The sequence below is a fragment of the Oryzias latipes genome, chromosome 7, assembly GCF_053564925.1.
Source record: "Oryzias latipes strain Hd-rR chromosome 7, Olatipes_Hd-rR_3.1".
In the NCBI taxonomy this organism is placed as follows: domain Eukaryota; kingdom Metazoa; phylum Chordata; class Actinopteri; order Beloniformes; family Adrianichthyidae; genus Oryzias; species Oryzias latipes.
Window position 1 is genome coordinate 33,599,605 of NC_136243.1, and position 22,494 is coordinate 33,622,098.

A 22,494-nucleotide genomic window follows, 5' to 3' on the forward strand; every position below is an offset into this window, starting at 1 on the left:
TAGAAATGACTGTTTGGGTCTTTTTGCTGTAAAGCCGCGTCAAACTGGTTGGAGGCAGCCGGACAGTTCCTTGGCGGCCGGTGGAGGGTTGCTGGTTCAGGTCCAGATAGTTTGCTCCGCCCTCCATCGTGCGCCCAAACTGATGCGGTGGAGCTCGGTTGTCTTCCCCGTGACTCCGTCTGCTTCCACGTTCGTCTCACACGATTTTAAAAACAACAAACTGAACTGTTTATTAATTTTTAACCCTCGAAAGGTCTTAAAAAAAAGTGGAATTTTAAGATTATTCTCTGATTACTCTTTTCAGATTGATCTTAACTAAAAGGAAAACTACCACAAAGTCAAACTCTAAAGGGGTTCATTTGGTGGATTTTCCACACATTTCAGTCTGACAGTTTTGCTGAAAAGTTCAGAAATGCAGAAAATCCACCGGAGGAGGAGGAAGATGAAGAGGAGGCTGCTGCTGCTGCTGGGCTTCAGCTTTATTGGAACTTCAAGGAAACCAGTCAGTAAATAAGACAGCAAGTGGACTTCAGTTCATCACATTCACAGTTAGAAGCAGCCCCCCCCCCCCACAAAGCTGAGCTCAACTCTTTAATGCTCTCAGACAGAAACAGAACATCTGATCAACCATCGGCAGAGAAACCCAAAGGAAACCCAGGAAAGCATGCAGTTATTGCACCGTTTTAGAGAATAATAAGACAGGAAGTAAAAGATCATTTGGGTTTTTGTTGACTCATTGAAGAACTGCGTGGAAAAGAAAAAAAAATATTTTAAGACAAAAAAACTGAAAGAAAAATCTTTACAGCAACAAAAGTGAATTCTTTGGGATTTACAGTGAAAATCCAGAAGAGAGAAACTGAATCTGTGAGGTTTTTCTGGACTTTGGCTGCTTCAGTGGAACTGCAGGTCTGACTGATTCCTTTAACAGAATAAAGACAAAGATCTTCAATGAAGCGACCCAGAGAGCATCGGTGCAGCAAAGAAGCTGAAACACCACATCAGATCTGAAAACGCCCCACCCAGCCCCCCCTGCAGACTGCTGCCATCCTGCTTGTTTATTGCAGCTATGATGAAAAAACAAAACTAGACAAAAAAGAAACAACATTAATGAGGCCTAATCATGTTTTTCTGCTGTTCTTCTATTTCATTTTTGTGTCAATAATGGTTCCTACGGAAGCCCAGAGGAATCAAACTAGATCTGGCTTTAGTGATCCTTCCGCAGACCCACCTGTTAACCAAAGCAGGTGTGTTCCACCAATCAGACGGGGGGACAAGGATGCAGGGCGCCAGGCCTGGACGCCACCAGACCATTGGCTGCTCTGAAAACTCACATTTAGAGGACTAAACGCTCCGGTTTGGGTCTTTTTCTGCTTTTTTGGTCAAAGGTTTCCATCTTATCGACGTTTTTACTACGTTCAGCATAAATCTTTCCTTAAATTGAGAACAGCCAACGACCGGGAAAATGCTTCCATTGAACCTGTTGGTCACTTCCGGATTATTAAAACAGACTTGTTCCAATTGAAATACTATGGAACTGGATTATAATTTAATCTTTTCATTTTTGCATTTTTTTGTCTGTTTACAATTTAAGAATAATTTGAATGAATACATTTACAGAATTGAATATCTTTAGGTTTTTTTAAATGACATTGTATTTTATTATAAACTACATTAATTAAGAAAGTGTCTGTTTCTGCCGCTGTCAGATTTAGGGGATGGGAGTCCCTCATCCCTCCTGCCCCCCCCACCCTCATCCAATACTTAAAGGCAGAATGCTCCTCTTTTGTAGAAATGGGTTCGTCTGGAAAACGTTTCAGCAGAAATGTGTTTTGCTGGAGCCAAATAGACTGAACTGGATGCGTTTAATGCAGCAGTTTGAACATTTAAGCCAACGGCGTTCATTGAAACAAAAGCAGCAAGAAGGTTTTTTTCCTAAACGGTAAAACTCCACCTGGAAAAGGCAGAACTGAGGGATTTTTCCCTTCAGACACAAGATGCCATTAAGAAACTCTGTTCCTATAATAAGCTGCATGAATTCCTGCAGGTCTGCAGAACAAGGGGCCGCAGTGCAGCTGCTTTAACCCCTCGTGCGCCGCCGCTCCCACCAACAAGGGCAGCTCTGAGCGGGGCGGCGCTGGGCTGGAACAGGCCGCGACCACAGCTATGCGGCTGTTTGTTCAGCCAAACGCGCCGACGGATGAGGGATGGCAGCAGGCGGCGGGGAGCGACCGTCGCAGCCCCTTCAGGGAGACAAAAATCTCTGATAGGAATGATTTGCACTTAATCTCAAACCCAGGAATAAATAGGACGGACATAAATAGAGGCCTTCCTGTACGGCGGCGGCGCTGTGGACTTTCACATCCAACAGCAAGAAGAGAACCCGCTCCTCTGAAAGTCTGACTTTCATTTATGGCTCATTATTCGGGAGAGGGAGAGCGTCTGCACTCGGAGCACAGCAGGAGAGCTGAAGGCGGCGGCGGCGGCTCAGCAGCTCCAACCAAAGCCAGGTTTGCTCATAAACACAGAAGGCGTCGGTTTGAAAGGAGAGTTCCTCATGGAGCACAGCGCCTTCCCCAGCTGGGTTCTGCGGGACCCATCAGGTCACACCGTGTCCTCCGTCTGCCGGACCCGTCAGGTCACACCGTGTCCTACGTCTGCCGGTCATCGAGTCCTGAGATACTCGGGTGTGGAGTAGTTGAACAGCAGGAAGTCCATGCGATACAGGTTGAAGAGTTTCCTCTGGTACAGAGGGGTGATGTGCTTGAAGAAGCGGGCGGCCATGTTGCCGTCCGTCCGGGTGCTCTTTCCGGACGTCGGGAACCGAACGGTCCCCTCCACGCCGGCCAGCCGGAGCACGGCCTGGGCGTCCGTCTCCAGGGTCTCGTACTTGCCCACCACGTCGTAGTGGATCAGGCAGGGGTGGCACAGGGAGTGCACGCGCTCCCAGTGCTCGTTGAAGGGCTCGTCCCGCTGCGTCCGCGGGTCCACCAGGTACTGGACGAACTCGCGGAAGGACACGTCGTTCCCTTGCTCCAGAGCTTCAGGGCTGGGGTTCTGGCGGTGCCGCCGCACGATCTTGGTTCCGTAGCGTTTGTGGAAGGCGGTGTTGTAGCTGCGGGTGAACTTGTTCCTGTAGGCCGACACCAGACGCTCGAAGGGCTCCCGCACGAAGATGAACTTGAGGTAGCTGCGCAGGCGCTGGTTGATCTCCGCGGGGGAGAGGTCGGACAGGGACCGCAGCTTTCCTGCAACGTGGGCTTCGTTGGCGGGGATGGCGAGCGGGTCGGTGTAGCGGCCGCCGCTTCCCAGGACCATGAGCACACGCTTCCAATTGGTGCAGGCCACCTGCAGATGAAGAAGCCGAAAAAGCCGTGAGTCAAAGTCCACAAAGAAAAAAGAACATTCATTCTTAAATGTTTTCTAAATCCTGAAAACTCTGATCATCCTTGAATCCATTTTTAATTTGTTCCCAGTGATCTTTTGATTATGATGATGCATTTATAGCCAAAAATCTAAAAACTGTTACGTTCTAGGACATAACTTCTGCAGCAGTTCAACTTTACACACTCTCCCTCTAGCTTAACCCCCCCAGCTTAACGTCAGCGGTCAAACAAAAATGGCAGCATTGTTGGAGCTGTCCATCCGTCCAGTTCTGATCCAGATTCCAGCTCAGACCAGGAAAACAAAGACGTTGATGGATCCGTTTGTCTGGAAGTGGATTCATCAGAATGGAGCGGAGCAGGGAGCTTGTGGCCCCGCCCAGCATATTTTCTACATCACAGATATGATCAAACAGTAATCTTTTCATCACAGAAATTTGAATAAAGAAATAGTCAGAAATGCGATTTTGAGCTTAATTTTCTTCATAAATCTCCTCCATCATTAGAAAAACACCCAAAACACCATCTTCTTCCTCTGAGTGGGTCTTTCAGGACTGTAAATAATCTGTGTTGTGCCGTCACTCGATCCTGCTCTACGTGGAAGTGCATGGGTGTTACGATTCATCCATGAATCCATTTCTATTCCTACGATTAAACCAGATTAATCCGTCTGAGGCAGGCTGGTAATCGAATCGACCTATACTTTTATAAAATAGTTTCAAAATGAAATATATTAAGAACTAGAAGGAGCTGCACTTCCAGAAGAAAATGCAGAGTTGATGCTGTATTGCTGAATGAAAATGAAACTTAAAGGGTAAGAATTGGCAAAAAAAAGAAAGAAATGATCAAAGTCAACCATAAAGTGAAAACGGCATTTTTGCCTATCACGGGTTCTTTTTGGAACGTAACCCCCACGAAAAACAAGGGTTTACTGTAATGTAACGTGATGTAGCAAAAATGGATCCAATAGTCATGTGACCATCCAGTGTACTAGAATGTTCTGATGTGGAAAAACAACAGTGGGCTGAGCTTCAGGAACCCAATGGATTTAACATTCATTCTTGTCTCCTTGTACCCACAATTCATTTACACTTGATTGAAGAAATCCTAGAATCTGGCATCAGTAGCAGGTATTTCTGGTTGAACTTTTGGCTAAAGATGACTGGATCTATTTCAGGTCAGAATGAATCGGGTCGTTGTTCAAATGAATCTTCTTTCTGCTCATCTCTGAATCAGTGCAGATCTGTAGGAGGCGGAGCTCTATGCTTCTCAGTATTCGGGGTTTGATCATCGATTAGGTGGAGTTTCCAGGAAGCCTGCCTGTTCTCCGCGTCAGATGAGTCTTCTGCAGCGTTGTCCTTCCAGCTCATCATCAGACGAGACAACATCTCAGTGAACTTCTGTATCTCTGCTCAGAAAGTCTGCAGTTTGACCAGCGTCTTCCTCTGGAGCTCAAGTTGCTCAACAGTCCTGAAAATCGGCCAGATGTGTTGAAATTCTGCGACTGCATACATGTGAACAAAGTGTGTGTGTGTGTGTGGGTGCGTGCGTGCGTGTGTGTGCGTGCGTGGGGTACATGCTGCCCATCAGTCGATCACTAAAACCTGCTTTCTGTTTATCCGAGGAGCCATAAGAGCTGAAGAACATCTTTGTTTCTGGCACAAACTGATCCTCATTAAGATCCACTTTTATAGCAAACAGCAGCAGAAAAATTCAAAGGCGGTGGTTTATTAGAGGCTGGAACACAAGTTCAGCATTTCTGATCCAAAAGGAGAGCTGCTGCTGATCCGGTTCGGCTGGCAAACTCCCCAGGAGGGAATTCCCACATCAGTCTGTCTTTAGGATCCGATGAGAATCAGAGGTGAAATGCAGGAGCCTTTCCGGTTTGGAGGCTGAAATGTGATCAAAACGTCCTAAAGACACATTCACTGAGGTCATTTCCTCCCTCCTTTTTCTTTGCATGTGTTCCTGCCGTAACCAGGGGGGGGGGGCTCAGATGTTCTTCAGCGTTCTTGATCAGGTTTCCTTCACCAAATCACAGGAAAAAGCGTTTCCATGTCTCTGCTGATTCAGTCACAAAAACATTGGAGGCCTGATAGAAAACACAAATGCTGAGGATTTTTAAAAATACATTTCTAGATGCATAAAAGACTAAAAGCCCCCAAAGAAAAGTCAGAACATCTCCACCTAACTTCTCAGATCCTTTTGGGTCCAGCTGCTGCTGGAGGCCTGATCTACAGGCTCTGGTTCTACATCACAAAGCCTCTGGTTTCTTCTCTCTCCACCGTCACACACAGCAGTTTCTGCCTGGAGGCTCCTCAGAAAATGTGTTTGGATTCTTTTGGGCCAGAACCACTGACACCAACTTTTTATAAAATGGTTTCCTAACAGACCTAAATGGTGGGTCAACCCTCAATGGTTTCTCAGAGATTCTGCCCCTCCCCCTCATGGGTTACCTGGATCAGGAGGGTTCTGCTGATAACAGGGATGTGCTCAGAAAATGGTCTGGTCTGGACCGTCCCATTGGAAAAGTTCTAGAAGTTGTAGATCCTCCAAACAGACTGGAGGTTGAAGGGAAGTTTTCAGACGAGAGCCTTTAACCCTGGAGGAAATCTTTTTTTTCTCCAGGGTTTCTTTTTTTTTGATAGCTTAACGTTTTTTGACACAGTTTTCCTAATTTCCGGTTTTATTTAAATTTCCGTCATTTTATTCGATGCTTTGATTCTAAAAAACACTTTCTGTGGAGCGAGTTGGGTTTTGCTTTCCCCCGATTAGCTCAGCGATCCTAACAACCAGACATCAACTTTCCTTTCAGCAACTCGCTGGGAAAAATAAAAATTAAAAACTAGAAACCAACTTCCTGCGCTAAAATGGGATTTCCTTGAGGCACGGCGTACTGACTGACGGTTTTCTGCTACAGTCAGAGAGGAACCAGAAAAGAGAAGCGTCTCAACTGAAGCAAATGTGCCAGCGTGACGGGGAGGAGCCAAAGATGGCTACAGGAGGATGGAGGTGAGGCGAGGCGAGGACAGAAGCAGCTGATTGCAGGTTTCTGCTGGACACCAGCAAGCATTCACATTTTTCATTCATATTTGAAAGCTGCTCCATAAAAGCATCAATATTCCGAAATATCAGAGTTCAGTAGTGAAAATTTAAATTCCATATGAATTCTTAAACATATCATCACATTTATATGACATCAAAAGACAGATTTATCTGCTAAACCATAAATATTTCTATAATCACTTAGAAAAATCATGTTTTATTTTATTTTATTGTGTTTTATTGTGGTTCTAATCCTCGACACCTTCCGTTCTTTTAGGACATTAGGCCACACCCCCCCACCCACCAGGGAGACCCACCTTTGGCACGTAGCAGTAGATGAGGCCGTGTTTGTCGTCCACGATGAGGTGCTTCAGGTCCTTGGGCGAGAGGACGCGGCGTTTCTTGGTGTGGCTCAGACACGCCTCCTCCAGCAGCTCCCTGCGGTCCTGGAGCGAGCGCTGCTCCTCCGACAGCTCCAGCTGCTCGTCAGGACGCAGAAGAGCAAACCGTCAGAAAGGCAGCAGAGCCCGCTGGAGCTGCAGGTGCAGCTGCAGGTGTGTTCCACGCGTCGTTCCCGATCCGTCCAACAGGAGAATTATGGATCCGCATAAACATTTCAGAATCCTGACATCCAATCATCTCTGGCATAAACCTTAAGGCAGTAACCCTTCATCTGCCAATCAAAACCATCTCTGATGACTCAGAAACGTCAGCTTTGATATAATTTAAAGGACGGATCTGGAACCATTTGCATCTACATTTCTAAGTTTAGCTTCAGTGTGTTTTTACATACAGAGACAAACTAAAGGAAAGAATACAAGTTTGAGTTTTAATCGTTTCATTTGACTAACAGAATTTAAAAAGAGGGTTTTTCTTTGAAGGTTTAGACAAGGTTTTTTCTTTTTCTTCAATTGCAGTTTTCAAATTCTGATGACTGACTGCAGACTATAGTCTCATAAAAATTTTAAAATTCTACATTTTCCTCAGGATTGATCTCAAGACAGGAAGGAAGTTTATTTCCTCGACTTAAGGCTCAATGTTTGTTGTTTTGGTTTATTTCTGTGTTTATATTTATTTGATATTTTTCTCTATTTCTTCATAAAACTGGTCTTTTTTCCTGAAGGCGTACAGCCGTCAGCCTAAACACCAGGAGGAGCTGAATGCCTTTCTGCAGGCGGTCGGTCCGCAGACGGACAGAACGCCACGCCAGAACGCCACGCCCCCTCCCAAACTCAGCAGTACGGAGTCCCTCCCCAATTTCATCTGAAATACTCAAACTCTCATCCATTGATTGTAATTACTAACATAGGCTACGTTCACACTGCAGGCTGAAACGACCCAATTCCGAATTTTTTGCCCCTAAGCGGCCCAATTCCGATCTTTTCATGACAGTCTGAATGACACAGATCCGATCTTTTCAATTGCGACCCAGGCCCCGTGGGTTTGCCGTCCTGATTCCGAATTGAAGCCGTTCTTTTCAATTGCGACCGCCGTCTGACCGGCCAGGCGACTTGATTCCGAACTGTACGTCATCGACACGCAACAAACGTCATCATTTTGCGTTGAAGTAGGCGGGAACGAGAACATAAACATTAACCATGGTGGACGATGCTGCTGAGATCAGTCAGTGGAAGGGAAGGGAGGTCACTGATTGGATTAATATTTGGGCTGATCGCTCTATTCAGGCCAAACTCCAGGGCTCTTATCGCAACTGGACGGTTTTTGAAAAAAATTCCAGCTAAATGGCAGAGCGTGGTGTTGAACCTTTCCCGCGATAACTTTTTTTTTCTTTCTCCTTTCCCACCGTGCTCAGAAGTGCGGGGGACCCGAGGCGATCCTCCTCCTCCTCCCTGTTCTGTTCTGTTCTAATCCTTAGATTCTCCAGAACGGGTTAATAAAGAGTCCATAGCATTTATTTGGGGGGAAACCTTCTTTTATTACCGTCCTCCGTAACACACAACATGAATGCGCGCACACACTGCCCCCCCCCCCCCCATTCTCTATCGCGGCACCCGCTTGCACACACACGCGGGCGCGCGGGCCCAACACATACACATTCCTATTCCACTACAGTGGGTACAGACGATCCCGACTCCAATGCCTTCTTAAAATGAGAAGATTGTAATTGTGCTGCTCCTTCATGAAAATAAATTTAATATTACAAAAAGAGCTCCGCTTTTGACAACACTGTTGTTGACATCCATGTTAACGTTTGCTCCTCAAACAACAAGTGACGTCGTTCACCGTTGAGTATTCTTCTGGCTTCTGCGCATGCGGGTCTCGTTTGGGTCGTGTCACGGTCACACTGGAGATCACAAAAGTTCGGATTTACTTGGAAATGTGAACGGTCTAGCAAACAATTCGGATTTTTTGAAAAAAATCCGAATTGAGCATTAAGCCCTGCAGTGTGAACGTAGCCATAGATTGTATTTTAACTTTTCTCTTTTATTTTGCATTTTCATTTTTTGTATTCTTGGTATTATGTTTATCTTTGAGAGTCATCTGCTGTAAGGCGACCAACAAATGAATTTTTTTTTTTTTTTTTGGGAGCTTTTTATAGCAGAATATCGAGGCGATTTCTTGTCCATCCTGATGATGAGGAGGAGTTCCTCCCGCTCGCTCTTCCTCCTCACCTGCTCGCCGTTGTAGAGCGTCTGCAGCGGACTTCTCCTGCTTTTCCCGGGAACTTCCTCACTCCCCAGGGAAAGTTCTGCAAACAGACAAGCAGCCGATGCTGTTGGACGCTGTAGAAGGTGTCCTTTCTGCTCTGGCTTCACGTTTTCCTCAGCTCAAAGACACATTCACAGCACCTCATATTATGGGATTGCAAATGTGACCACAACATGCAAAGCAAAGATGGAAAACACAAAAATAGAAGAAGCCTCATCGATGACAACTGGGTTTAAAGTTCCAGATTACAGATGAGTCCAGGATTTCTGTCTCAAACATCTAAATAGTCTGCAGCTATTAATACTGCAGCTTTCAGCTGTAGAGATATTTCTGTCTGTTTGTTTGTGTTTTCTCAATAATTTCTTTTCCATGTGTGTTCAAACAATGCCGGGGGGGGGGGGGGGGGGGGGGGGGGGTTCTTTGCATCTCCACGTCTTTATTGTCTGACAGAAAAAAACTCCAAACAACGACACGGACAAAAACAGGGAAGAAAAAAAAAAGAGATTGCCGTCTGGAAGCGGGTCTGGACTCCCAGAATGCACCTGTACAGCTTCTGTCCACCTTTAATCTTTGTGTCCAGATTAGGACGGCCCATATGAGGAAAACCCGAGATTTGCGATATTGGTGATCAATGTTGCCATGACGATATGGGTTGTAACACATGAAAAACTAAAAGCCTCATTTGCATTTCACTGCAACAGTTTCATTTAAATCAGAGTCAACGTCCCTTAAATTCTACTGTAAATGAGGCTCGTCTCCATCTAACATCAAAGGCTCCAAAATGGATCAATAAATAAGCGAATGGAAAGACTCCATCCGATTGGTCAAATGCATAAATGGATTCATTTAATACTTCAAGCTGCCATAAGATTGCTTTAGCACATTTATGATTAACATTTATTGCAATTTTCGTCGACTATTGCAACATGAATGCTGCACAGATTGATATGGCGATAACGCTAAATTCTGGATTTCTTTTGCAGGCCTAGTCCAGACAAACCTCAGCTGTAGTAAAGACAGACGACCGTTTTCTAGATAAAAACCCAGCTTTAAATCATTTCTGCTTCCTTTTTTTCTGTTTTGAGGAAGCCTGAATCAGAAAATAGCAGAACTTCAGTAACAGTGACTCAGCAAAAATGAAGCAAACAGGCAGAACGAGTCCCGACCGTCCTCGTCTTCCCGCATCAGCCCCCATCCCGATGCTCAGCCTTTCCATAAATGCAAGCAGGTTAAAGATGGCTCCACCCACATGAGGACTGCAGCTCGCCATCAAACAGCGTCCCTCATGACCACGATCAGATGAAAGTTAAAGCGTTTGGGGTTTTCTGGAGCCTCAGGGTTGACTTTCCAGATCATTAGGGGTGATGGGTGGCTCCCTTTGCTGGTCCTGGTAAATAACCATTTCCAAACCTTTACTTTCTCTGTAAAACATCAGAAATATTCTGCCTCTGAGCAGCAAAATGCCCCGTCACTGATTAGAAAGAAAAAAAAACAACCTTTCAAGATGTTTTGGGTTAGGCTGCAGAAAGTTGCAGATTGAAGATGAAGACGCCACGTTTTTTCTTCACATGATTTCCACGTGAGCGGAAAAGCAGAAACGGAAGAAAACGAGCGGGTTCTGAAGAGCGGAAACCACAACGATGTGTTTCGTGACTAAACCCCAAATCGACACTTCCTCTGAGAGGCAGGAAGTGACATCACAGACACCAAGAAGAGCCGAAGCGGCTCCGCTGGTCTGAGCAGAAGCTCAGGTCGGCTTCAGACCAACGAGGAAGGGTCGGTCACGTCATGTCGAGAGAAAGACTGATTCATCTAGCAAAGATGAAAAATGTCTTCCTCTGTGTATCAGGCCAATCTCTGAGCTAAATGAGTTTCCTTTCTTCTTGAAACCGACTCTAATCGTGATGAGGATGGAAGGTAAATATCCGCTCTGCTTAGGAGACGTCCAGGTCTTCTTCACGTCTAAACGAACAATCCCAGATCTGTGCTGATTAAAGACTCTGCAGAACTGAAAGTGACGGAAAAAGAAAATAAGAAAAGAAATTCAGGCAGGAAGAGAGGACGGCAGAAATCTGTTGATCTTAAAACATGCAAATCCAGCAGTTCAAAAAAACCAGTGTGGAGTCCTGAGCGGGTTTTCACAGAAACCCCAGAGTTCAGATGAATATTCAGAAGAGTGATCATAAAAAAAACAGAGACGCACCGGATCCGACTGGCTTGGTTGGATTTAAAGAGTGAGATCTACCAACCCCAACATTGTTTTAAGGGGTTTGTTTTTCTGATAAACCGCAAAGGATTCCAGATTTAAAGTGTCTTAATCCCAACATAAACTGGATTATTTTGAATCAAAAAGAAGAATTTTCCAGTCCACTGCAGACTAGAGACTAATAAGAGCTGTAATAAACAGAGAAGCCTGAACCTGCTGTTGGGTTGGACACAGACGGGAACATCTGCAGCTGGAAGGTTCTGAAGATCCTGAAGGTTGATCCACATTTTCAACGTCGCTGTATCTGCTGTAGGTCCAACAAGAGGCCAACCGTGTCTCTGAAAGAGGCCACATTTCTGAAAAATCTAAATATCGCAGTTTTGTCTGCGACTTTGGTTTGGCCACCATCTTCATGCTTTAAGACAGAAAGCTGTCCAGCTTGTAGTTTGCAGCTGCATTCAGAAAAAAAGGAACAGAAGGGGATTTGCAATTTCAAGCTTGTATTTTTTAAAATTGTTCATTTCCAGGAAAAAGTTTGGAGCTGCAAAAGTTGAAGCAGGAACCTGAAGGAACCTGTTTGCAGCTCAGGAAGGTTTTCTCTAAACCAACAGAAAAGATGCTTCTTTGCTAAAAGGGACGACAACATTCATCGGTTTGATGGACTTTTACTGGAGCCCAACCAACCAAACAGATGGACTGCAGGTGTAGCGTGTGGCGTTTGGGGCTGTGGGGCATCACAGCGTTCTTTTGTTCCAAAACAGCCTTTTTTTAAAAGCTCTTTTGCAGACGTGCATGAAAGCTGAAATGCTGACATGAATGTGTTTAAGTCCTCTTCTTTGTTTGTGCAGACGGAACAATCATTAAAAAAGGAAAACAATGGCGCTTTCCTCCGTTCTAAATTAAAGTCAGATTGGATCGGCACATGTGGGATTACGGCAGCGACCCCGACCCAGCAGGCAAAGCTGGGGTTCCTGCTGGCAGAGCGTCTTGTTGGACATCCTGCAATCGAGCCAAACACGAGCAAAAGAAGAGTTCTGCGGGCGGGCCTGCCCCGGGGTCGCAGCCCGGCGACCTCAGCGCCACCGCCTTGTGTCTGAAGACGGCTGCTGAGAGCAAACCAGCCGATCTGTGCCGACCCATCAGCCGTTGGCAAGAAATGTCGATGTGCTGATTCTCTCTCTCAGGCCGAGCTTCATTCGGATGAAGGGGGCGCTGCTGAAGGGACGATGGCAGAAAACCCAGAGCTCATCTCTGTCCAAATACATGCCCACACTGACAAAAAGAGCGGGAAAAGGTCATCTACAGGTGTGTTTTGACTCTGCATTTGAAGTTAATTCATTTGGTTTAAAGGCACTGGGCAGTAAATGATGAGGATAATATAGACCATTGAAATAACTGCTAAATTAGAAACAACTATTAATCTAATTAAAACTAAATACTGAGTGAAGATTTAAACAAACATCAACAGCTGTTGGTCTCTGTCACAAAAGTACGACTTGGCTTTGTTAGAAAACAGGGTTGTATGATAAAGCAAATAATGTATTAAATTATAAACAAATAAATCTTCCAATTGTAACAACCATCCAGCTTTAAGAAACCAAGTCATGGCGGCGGCGGCGTGTTCTGTTGATGCCAAAGCCTTTGGAACGGACAGCGAGTCACTTTCCTTACCGGTCACATCATCGTCACACGACCAGAGCGTGATCAGTTTTCTTATGTTGCAATAACCAATACTTCCTTTTTTGGTTTCCTCCATGTTTGGTCCATTTCTGACTCCATGACCCGTTTACTCATTTGAAGCAGTGATGAACAGGACGACATTGAACGCATCCTGATCACGCTCGCCATCCATTATTGGACAGACGGCGGAGCGCCTTTTCCAAGCAGCTAAGGCCCCTTCACTGCCACGGCGACATAAAACATAAGCTGCATTACTATTGTTGATGATGTAGTAGTGTATTTTTCAGTACTTTGTATTGTAGATTTAGTAAATTCCAACCGTTTGTTGTACAAACTAAAGCCGCTGCTGAAACTTTCACAGGTTGGGATCAACAAAGTCTTGTCATCTTTAGATGGAACACATGTCTGATCTAGTGAAATGTCGCAGCACGGCGCATCTATAGGAACTCTTTGACAGTCAAGATGGGAAGCTCCTCAGCAAACCCAGACGACAGCAGGGAAAGGAAGTCGGAAAAACTTCAGAGTTCAAAGCTTTTCGCAGAGACTCGCCCGAAACGTTGGGGTTCAGATTTTGACCGTGATCGTAACCGAGCAAAACACTCGTACTTTTCTCAACCTGAAGGACGCTATTCAATGGAAAGAATGTAGGTGCCCACTAGGGATGCAACGATTCACTTTTCCCACAATTCAGTTCAAAGCTCAATGTTTGGGTCACGCTTTGCTTTGGATTCCCAGAAAACTAAAAACTCTGAAAGGTTTTTTTTTTTTAATTTGCTAAAAAGCAACAATGAAGAAAACCTTTCAGTCAGCTTCTACTAAGCCTGGCGTAACGTTTCGTAATAAAAAAATAAATGCCTCCTATGCACGTGTTTGACACGCCTCTCCTGGTAAACTGTAGGGATCCAGCGATTTACTTTCCTCACCATCTGGTTCAATGGTGGAACAAATGGTTACATTTTAACCTAAAAGTGTTGCATCCCTGGTATCCATCAGGAGTATGTGGGGCTTGAACCTGTTACCACTCAGATGACGCCCCTTGGACAAATGGAAAAAAACGTGAAAACAAAGAAAATTTTAGGTCTAGATGCCACGACTCAACTTCAAGACGGCGTCTAGATAAGTGAGAACTCTCACCGACATCTCTCACATTTCTTGCCCCGTTTCATGTTGTTCTGATAATGTTTTTCCACTTGGGGTCTCAGGTGAACTCCTGTGGAGACCCGGTCACCACAACCATCACCTGACCCAAACGCCACAATCGTCCATGAAGACCCGCTGTGTACATCAGTCCAACAGCTGAACAATGTGCACGATTTATTAAAAGCCATCATGGAAGAATTATTCTGCTAATATTACAACTCCTTTCATGTTATCTACCACACTGTTCTCACTTACAGAGTGCTGCTCCCCAGGGTGTTGCTCCAGGAAGCAACACAATGGACGCACAACAATAACACGCTCCCCACTTCCTGTCCAGAATTGGACTTGTTTTAGAAAGCAATGCGCTAATATGCGCCTCAAAGATATTGTACAAAACGAGGCCAATCTAAGAGACGGACTTCCTACAGTCTCACCAGAAAGTGGTCCTGTGTTTAGCGACAGTTTGGAAGAACACACACACAACCAGGTTTTATCAGATTTACAACAGACCTAACACTAGGCAGATTTACTTCCCACTACTCTAAAAGCCAGCCATCAGGAAGCAGTTTGTCAAATGTGGCGGTTCCACCGCTGAAGTTTCATCAGCGCAACGGAACAAAGCAGCCACACTTAAACCAGAAAATGAAACTACCATTTGGTCCCCATTAGTTCAACAATGAATGGACCGAAAGAGATTCTATTTGTGTCATGTTTGGGAAGTCGTAGGGGAGGTTGTGACTAATTCACAGAAACTCAGCTTTCGTCTGCTGCACCTTCAGTCAGACGGAGCGTGCACATATCTTTAGACCTCAGAGTAGAGAAGATGAGTCACTTTGATACGGTAGAAAAAGGTTTCCTGGGAACATAAGGGCTCGGTTTGCTGTGATGAACCTGTCTGATGGGTCCATGAGACATCCCTGCTGTTCTTTACCTCACAGGAACCCGCTCCTCTCTGACTCAAGTCCATAATTTGGTTTCTTCAGCACTTTCTCATTATCGGGCACTTCCAACTCGCTGCTGCTTTTAGCAGCCTGGCAAAAAAAACAGAAATTCCTCTCCTCTCATACAATCAGATTTTCTGGACCCGTTTGTTGCTGTGACAGAAAAAGGTCTTCAGTCTCAGTCTGAACAAATGTTCCCAGGACGTCTCTGACCGTGTGGAAACGGTTCTGCTGGACATTTCTGATGGTCAACCACGAGTCATTTGTCTCCACCGTTACCCAACGCATCTTCCAGACCACGAACGGGATGGAAAGTAGACCAGACATTTGAAAAAAGTTTAAGAATCTAAAATTGTGGGCAGATTCTTCATTTACTATATTCACTCAATGAAGACATTCCATTCAAACCCGGATTTCTTTTTTTGGCAATACTTATATTTTTTCAGAATTGTCTTTATTTTGTGACGTTTTTGGACCTGGATGTATCATTAGGGCTGCACGATGTGAGGAAAACTTGCAATATTAGAATCAATATCACCATGACGACATAACCTGTGGTACATGAACAAATAGCAAAACTACTTAATACGTCATTTCTATTTCACTGCAACAGTTTAATTAAAATAAGAGTCAACATCATTTAAATGAAACTCCAAATGACCCTTGTCTACATAAAAGGGTTCCTTCTGATTGGTCAATTATGTTAAGGAGCCCATCCAATTGGTCAAATGCATGATGGGTACTTCAAGCTTGTTTTAGCGCATTTTTATTTCCATTTAACAGCAATTTTCACCGCCTTCTGTGATGTGCGTATTGCACAGCTTGATATTGCGATAATGATAAATTAGAAGGACCATGGGCGGCCGTGGTGCAGTGGTAGGGCGGTCGAGGTCCGATCGGACTATTGCGGGTTCGATTTCCACGTCAAACTGTCCTTGGGCAAGACACTGAACCCCACCGTGCCTCTGGTGGAAGGTTGGCGCCTGAGTTCGGCAGCGGAGCGGCCACCAGTGGGTGTGGACGGGTCTGTGCCTGTAAAGTGCTTTGGGACTTCGAGGAAGGTAGAAAAGCGCTATACAAGTATTCACCATGCCACGCAAAATCTACTCTGAGCTTTTAAGTGTTTTCTAATGTTCCTTCCTCACTATAAACAATCCCAAAGCGATATTTTGCTCCGTTTTCGCATTTATAGTATTCCTCTAAAAACCGGCTCTCTGAGCACCAGCCCCTCCCAACCCCAAACCCTATCAGTATTCATAACTAGTATTTAAGACCCACTCCAGTTTTTAAAACCCCTTCAGATCCATGAACGTCTTTGTTTTCCTGGTCTGAGCTGGAATCTGGATAAGAACTGTTCGGCTGGAAATCTCCACTTTTGCTCGCCATTTTCGTTGCACCGGTAATGTTAGGTCGGAGGTGGGAGGGGCTGTCAGCTAGTGGGAGTGCGTGGAAAACAGAGACCTCCCACTAACGTGAAAGGGAAAGAGGGGGTGGGATTGCTCCATGTCAACAGTCCCGCCAACAATTTAGAGGTCGATTTCTAATAAAGCCCTGCTGCTCTGCAGAAACTATGTCCTAGAAAACAACAGGTTTTAGGATTTTGGCTAAAAATGCACAATTGGGATGAAAAGACCACTGGAAACAGTTTGAAATGTTATTTATTTCTCTTTTTTTTAAACTGGGTATCAGCTAATAAGTTTAAAAAGTCATTTAAAGTGTAGACGGCTAACAAATAAAAGCCTCACATCGCTGAGGGTGACACTGGAAATTATGACCCCCCCCCAAAAAAAGAGAATCTGGGGTTGTGTCCGAATTCCTTTGCCCTTTTTGTATTGCTGTCTGAATTCCAAAATCCAAAATGGAAATTTCCCAAAAGTCTCCGCAAAAAACCAGTGTCCATCGATGCTCACTAGATCCGCGAATATAGACCACAATGCATCCCGTCAGAACATTTTTTAGCGAAAGAAAAAATTTAAATTGTTTTTTTTTAATAAACCATCAACGTTTTTATCTTCAGGGGAAAATGGACTGATAAATAATCGTCACAAAACACTCAACTTTGTGAATTCTATGACGTCATATTTGTTAAAAATACATAAATAAATAAAATAAAGAAAGATGTGAGCATGGTGTCCCAATTGCTTATAAAATTTAGGGCACTACAAAGAGCCGCACTGTGTCGTTTTTTAGTAGTTCTGGGTTGGGGAGGGAATTCGGACGGAGCCTGGGATGTCAGGTCATCGGGATTACGAGATAATGCAGGAAGAAAAACCTGGAGAGAACTTTAAAAGCAAAAAGCAGAAGGGCTATAACAGCTACCTTCTTCTGCTGCGTCTCACCCCTGAATAAACCGAAAGACGACTGGGAGGTTGAAGGAGGGAACGGCTGTGATCACAAACACACCCATCCGACTGTTGCTGCTGTTTAAATCCACTTTGGGGGAAGAGAATAATTTCAGAGGGGCTGAGCTTTGCTGACATCCTGGGAATTAGTCCCGTCTAATGTGGCTCCAGCCGGCTTCACATGTGGCTTTCATTGCTACTGCTGCGCCTCTAAAGCCGACAAGCCCCAACAGATCAGGCAGTTTCTGTGTGTGTGTGGTTGGGGGGGGGGGGGGGGGGCTTGTATGTTCAGCAACATGTGGTTCGTGTGTCAGCTTGTACCGACTATAAAAGGTGGTTTATGGCTTTTCTGAAAATGAAGGGCGCTCTGGGAACAATTTAGGCCGTTTGGCCGCCGCACACTTCTGCTGCTGCTGCCTTGTAAATACTCCAAATAATGACGGGAATTAAAGAGGATTCACTGTGGACCAACCCACATGCTGACAGATGAGTAGAAACTAGAAGACCCCCCCCCCCCCCCCCCCCCCCCCCCCCCGTCTCCGTCCGGGCTATCTGGATCTGTTATTTTAAACCACAAGCGTTAAATGTAATAACCTCTGGGGTCTTTTTCACCTTATTTTGCCCATTTTCCCCCTCAGTACTCTGAACATCGTGTGGATGGGGGCTTCTGGTGTCCAGGCAGGGATGGAGGGGGGCGCATAGGAATGCAGGGGGTGCTGTGAAAACATTCCTCTCTTCACAGTGGGCTTATTCATGCATCATCTCATTCACCTTTCATCACGTGTTACACAGGTGCTGCTCTGTGGCTCCTTCAAACGGCTCCCTCTCAAAAGGCTTTTACTTTGAAAATCCTCCAACTGTATTAAGCTTTTCGTATTAACCCAAAGGCGAGGAAAACCGCCAGAGAAGTGTCGTAAAAATAATATCGTCCCTGGACCACATCCTTACCTGGTTTGGTGATGCTCTGAAAGTACAGCACGAGGACGAAGAGCGAGCCCGCGCTCGTGGCCAGCAGCAGGCGTCCTCCTCTGGGCATCCTCATCCTGAAGCCCGCCGGCTCCGAGCCCCGACGGCTCCCGCGCCGCCGCTCATGCGCGGGGAGGCCGCGAGGACTTCGGACATACGACCAACATGGTGAGGAGGATGACGACGCAGGAATAAGAATTTACCGGAAAAACGTCCAGCGCTGCTGACTAAGGGGACCAACGGCTAGGCGGCGGCGGTGATTCCGTCCACAACAACCGGTCGCTCAGGCTCCTTTTTTTTCTTTTAAACAGCGGTGCTCCTCTAAAATAGTCAAGACAGGAACCTAAAATTGACATTAATTTAATAAAATAAAAACCGATTTCAGAGGCGAACCGAAAAGGCAGCCACCACCAGCTCCGTCCGATCTCCTCTCATCGTTTCCCGCACCGACGGAGTGAAGTTTGCTGAAGCTAAACAAACTTTTTCTTTCCGAACAAGGACGGACGCTGCTGTGACGTCACCGAGTATGGCAAGCCATTGTAGCCGAAATTTTCCACACACGTTTATATGACATATATTTGATTTATATTTACATTTGTGCCTCGATATTATTGTGAGACCAATGTAGGGGCAGAGACATTTTTAACGAGAATAAACTAGTTAATATTGTGATTTCCTAAACAAATGTTGGCCTACACAGTGGGGGGGCAAAATTCACCCCAAAATTCAGGGTTCGGATCGTGTAACGATTTTAGAATCATTAAAAAGGAGAAAAAAGAGAAGAAAAAAAAGGACAAAACACAAGCTTACAATTTTTTAATCTTCAGTATTTATATTTAATAAAACAAATATGGAGTACTTCTAAACACACCCATATACATTATATACATTTATATGTATACACATGTACACTTACATATAGTTAGAGTAGCTGAAGGAAGTCTGGGCCTCTTTGGGATGGAGTCACGCTGAAGGCATCAAAAGTGTGAAACTACTGAAAATATGTCTTGAAAAAATGTTTTGTAAGCTACTGCTAGCTTGAGCATCTCATAAAGAGAAATACTAGAACACACTCGGCAGAGCATTTTTGGTAGCAACGGCCTTGAAACAGATTTTGCTATGTGTGGTTTGATGAAGTCAACACCCCAGTGACAAAATCTGTTCTTTTGATCTACCAAACAAGTTGGCTGGTAGATAAAAACGTCTAAAGTGCCTCTTATTATATTAATAAATAAAAAATTTTAAAAATGTTATTTTGTTGCAATTATCCACCATGTTTTAAAGTCCACTCCACGAAAATATAGTCCGACTTTAAACCGGTCCGTGATTACATGAAGGCGGTGTAGGTACCATAACCATTCGGCCTGCAATAACCGTTCGGGGTCCTGTCAACTGAGGATGACGTCACACTATGGTATCACCACTTGGACAAACTACGTAGCGTGGAGATCTGCTCGGGCTCTACATATTTCAATTTTAAGTTTTTTTCCCTCATAAGTTGTGTCCGACATTGGTCTTTGTAGTGTTTGTAGAGAGATTTTGCCACAACCCACTTTGTAAAAAGATCTGTGGCCGTTAGACTGAACCTACTGCTCCACACAAGCGAACTGTGTCTCAGATCAGAGCAGCTGGAGTCTCGTAGCTTCGTGTTCGCAGGCAGGGAAGGTGCTTTGTTAGAGTGTGCGGTCCGGAGAAGGGTTCGGACCGCAGTCCGTTCGGCTGCAAACGCACAAGCTCTGCTTGTTTACAACGGACCGCATAATATCTTCTTTTATGTTTGTGTAGTAATTTGTCCAGACCAATCACTATCTGACACGTCATCAGACCAACGGACAACCAATCACATAATGTGATGTCAGCACTGGTCTAAGGACCCGAACGGTTGTTGCAGGCCGAATGGTTATGGTACCTACAGGGGCACATGGAGCAGCCGGTTTACATAGCATGATAGTATCAAAGCCTTTAGCATCGTAGCATCAGTGTTTAATGACACCGCTGTCTCCAAATCAGCATTTTTTATTAAACATTCTGCTGCGGCTGTAAGTCCAGCAGATTAATCTTACCGTTTTTTCCCCCTGCTTCATCAGTTTAAACTGAAGGCTACACAGAGGCAATTAGCAGAAGTTATGGGGGTAGAGGGCGCTTTTCACGCCATGTGCATTAGTGTTTTCTTGGGTTGCTGCCATTTTAACATCTGTGCTTTGAGAAAGACAGGGGGACTGACTTAACTCCTAACAACAGAAGCGCAATAGTGCAGAGAGCTTTATTTGTATGCATGAGAATGAGAAATAAAGATCTATCTAACTATATGAAAAAGTCAAATCTCGGTTTCCTTAAAAATGAATAGTCTAAAACAACACATTTTTAAAAAGTGTAGTTTTAGTGTGTTAAACAAAAGTTTATCTTGTTCATCCCTTGACCTTTGGCATGCTTTGAATTTTGGCCCTGGAGTTTGACACGGCAGCCTTATATAAATATGACTTTGAAATTGAAAGAATGCTGCACTTTCGCTCAAAAAAAGTTGCATTAGATACTGGATGTTCATTGACAGTCTTTTTTTAAAGGACTTTTTTTTTTTGTGCTGAATTTTGCCTCTTGTGGCTTGCCATACCTTAAATTTCAGCCGCCCTCTCTCAGGCTGTGCTGCTTGTATATTGCTGTCATTGGAGAAACTCAAATGGTTCCCACTCTTAGTGGTCACAAAAGGTTCCAATAGCCATCAAATGATATATTATTCAAAATGAATGAATATTAACAAAACATAAATAAAAAATGTCAATTCCTGATGTTTTTTTTTCTTCCCCGATTTCATACAGAAAAATGACAAAGTTTTAAAATATCTTCCACAACGTTTCCTCGAAAGGTTTGCTGAATTTTTTTTAAGTCAGGGTTAGGGCAACACACTTTAAAACAGGAGTAAGTCTGCTCATATTTATTTTGAAAATCAGAGCATCGTTTTTGTGCAACTTATCCATTTTCATTTTCTGGAAACATACGTTTCCAGCAAATTTCAAAGTTTGGGAAATGTGTTGGGACTCAGTTGTCTGATAGTCCAAGTGAAATCCTGTGTCTAATCATTGCACCAGTCACACATTGATTATGGTCACTAAATGGTCTGGATCGCGATTAAATAATTGTGGTAAAATTTACAACCAACCAATGGAGAATTTGTTACAATTAATTATTTATGACTAACAAACCTCAAGCACAGAGCAAATTTTAAGTATGGGAACTCAAGTTAAACTTAAATTCTTTGCAAGTGCAAATTAAGGGGTGACTCAAGTCTGAACTACTCATATCTCCAACCCTGGTACATAATACCAATTTTCCTGGATTTGGTGCCGTCTGCAGTCTGAAAGGCAGACTTGTGCAGCAGATTTAACATGACTTAAGTCAGGGACTGAAATTGTGCTCATGTCAGCCTATTTGCAATGCAGCCACTCACGCAGCCAAATCTGAGAATGCCATAATTATACACATGCCCATCATTGGGCCAACATCACACACTGCCATCTGGGCTTTCTTGGAGGCACTTGACAGAGGTCTCAGACGTGCGAATGAGAGAGTCTTAGATGGCGCTGGCCTGTCTAATTATGTGGTTGTTGGGACGATGTTAGCTTAAACTACATAACTTTCGCCAGTAAATGGTTTCCTGACCACCCATGGGGTAGATTTTAATCTCTACCTGTCACAAGTTGACTTCAGTCGAGTGATTTGGAGTATCATCACCAGCCCATAAACTACATACAGCTGTGGGAACTGCCTATAAAAGTCAGTTTTTTTCTGGCTTTATTAGCTCATAGCCAGACAAAATCTTGTTGCAAGATTTAATTTTGTGTTCGTTTGGCTATTTTATACAGTCTCAATCAAATTCCTTTTAAATTAATGTTTGCCTCCACATCTGCAACAGCAACAAAACATTTCTAACTAATTGAATCAAGGCAGTTTTAGGCAGCATTTTGTGGGTAGCAGCATCTCTGGGTCAAGGCTGGCAGAGCTGATTTCCTCTTCGTTCTCTTGAAATTTTGTTGAGTCCCTTCTAATTTAAAGTTAAAATCTTACCAGTTTTCTCTGGTCTAATTCCGGATAGTTAATCCCTTCCATTTCAGCATCGGCACAGGAAG

At 44.4% G+C, this 22,494-nt stretch overlaps 1 protein-coding gene across 2 annotated transcripts; it reads right to left on the reverse strand.

Moving 5' to 3' along the window:
* Positions 1-461: 461 nt before the first annotated feature.
* On the reverse strand, positions 462-19,156 carry LOC101160655 (carbohydrate sulfotransferase 11). 2 transcript variants are annotated; one of them, XM_078949961.1, is made up of 5 exons: positions 18,353-19,156; positions 11,515-11,639; positions 9,059-9,135; positions 6,743-6,904; positions 462-3,345 (listed from the first exon to the last, which is right to left on the reverse strand). In XM_078949961.1, exons 2-5 carry the CDS (start codon positions 11,543-11,545, stop codon positions 2,662-2,664), a joined length of 954 nt encoding a protein of 317 aa, XP_078806087.1. In that variant the 5' UTR covers positions 11,546-11,639; positions 18,353-19,156; the 3' UTR covers positions 462-2,661. The 2 variants fall into 2 exon arrangements, with proteins under 2 accessions (XP_078806087.1, XP_004070315.1); XM_004070267.5 differs by lacking the exon at positions 11,515-11,639.
* Between the last annotated feature and the right edge of the window lie 3,338 nt (positions 19,157-22,494).

Coding starts and splice junctions, on each gene's coding strand:
- LOC101160655 (XM_004070267.5), bottom strand. CDS start 18,446: ATGAGGATGCCCAGAGGAGGACGCCTGCTGCTGGCCACGAGCGCGGGC. Junction 6,905..9,058: donor CGCTCTACAACGGCGAGCAG/GTGAGGAGGAAG, acceptor CCTGACGAGCAG/CTGGAGCTGTCGGAGGAGCA. Junction 3,346..6,742: donor TCTACTGCTACGTGCCAAAG/GTGGGTCTCCCT, acceptor CTTCATCTGCAG/GTGGCCTGCACCAATTGGAA.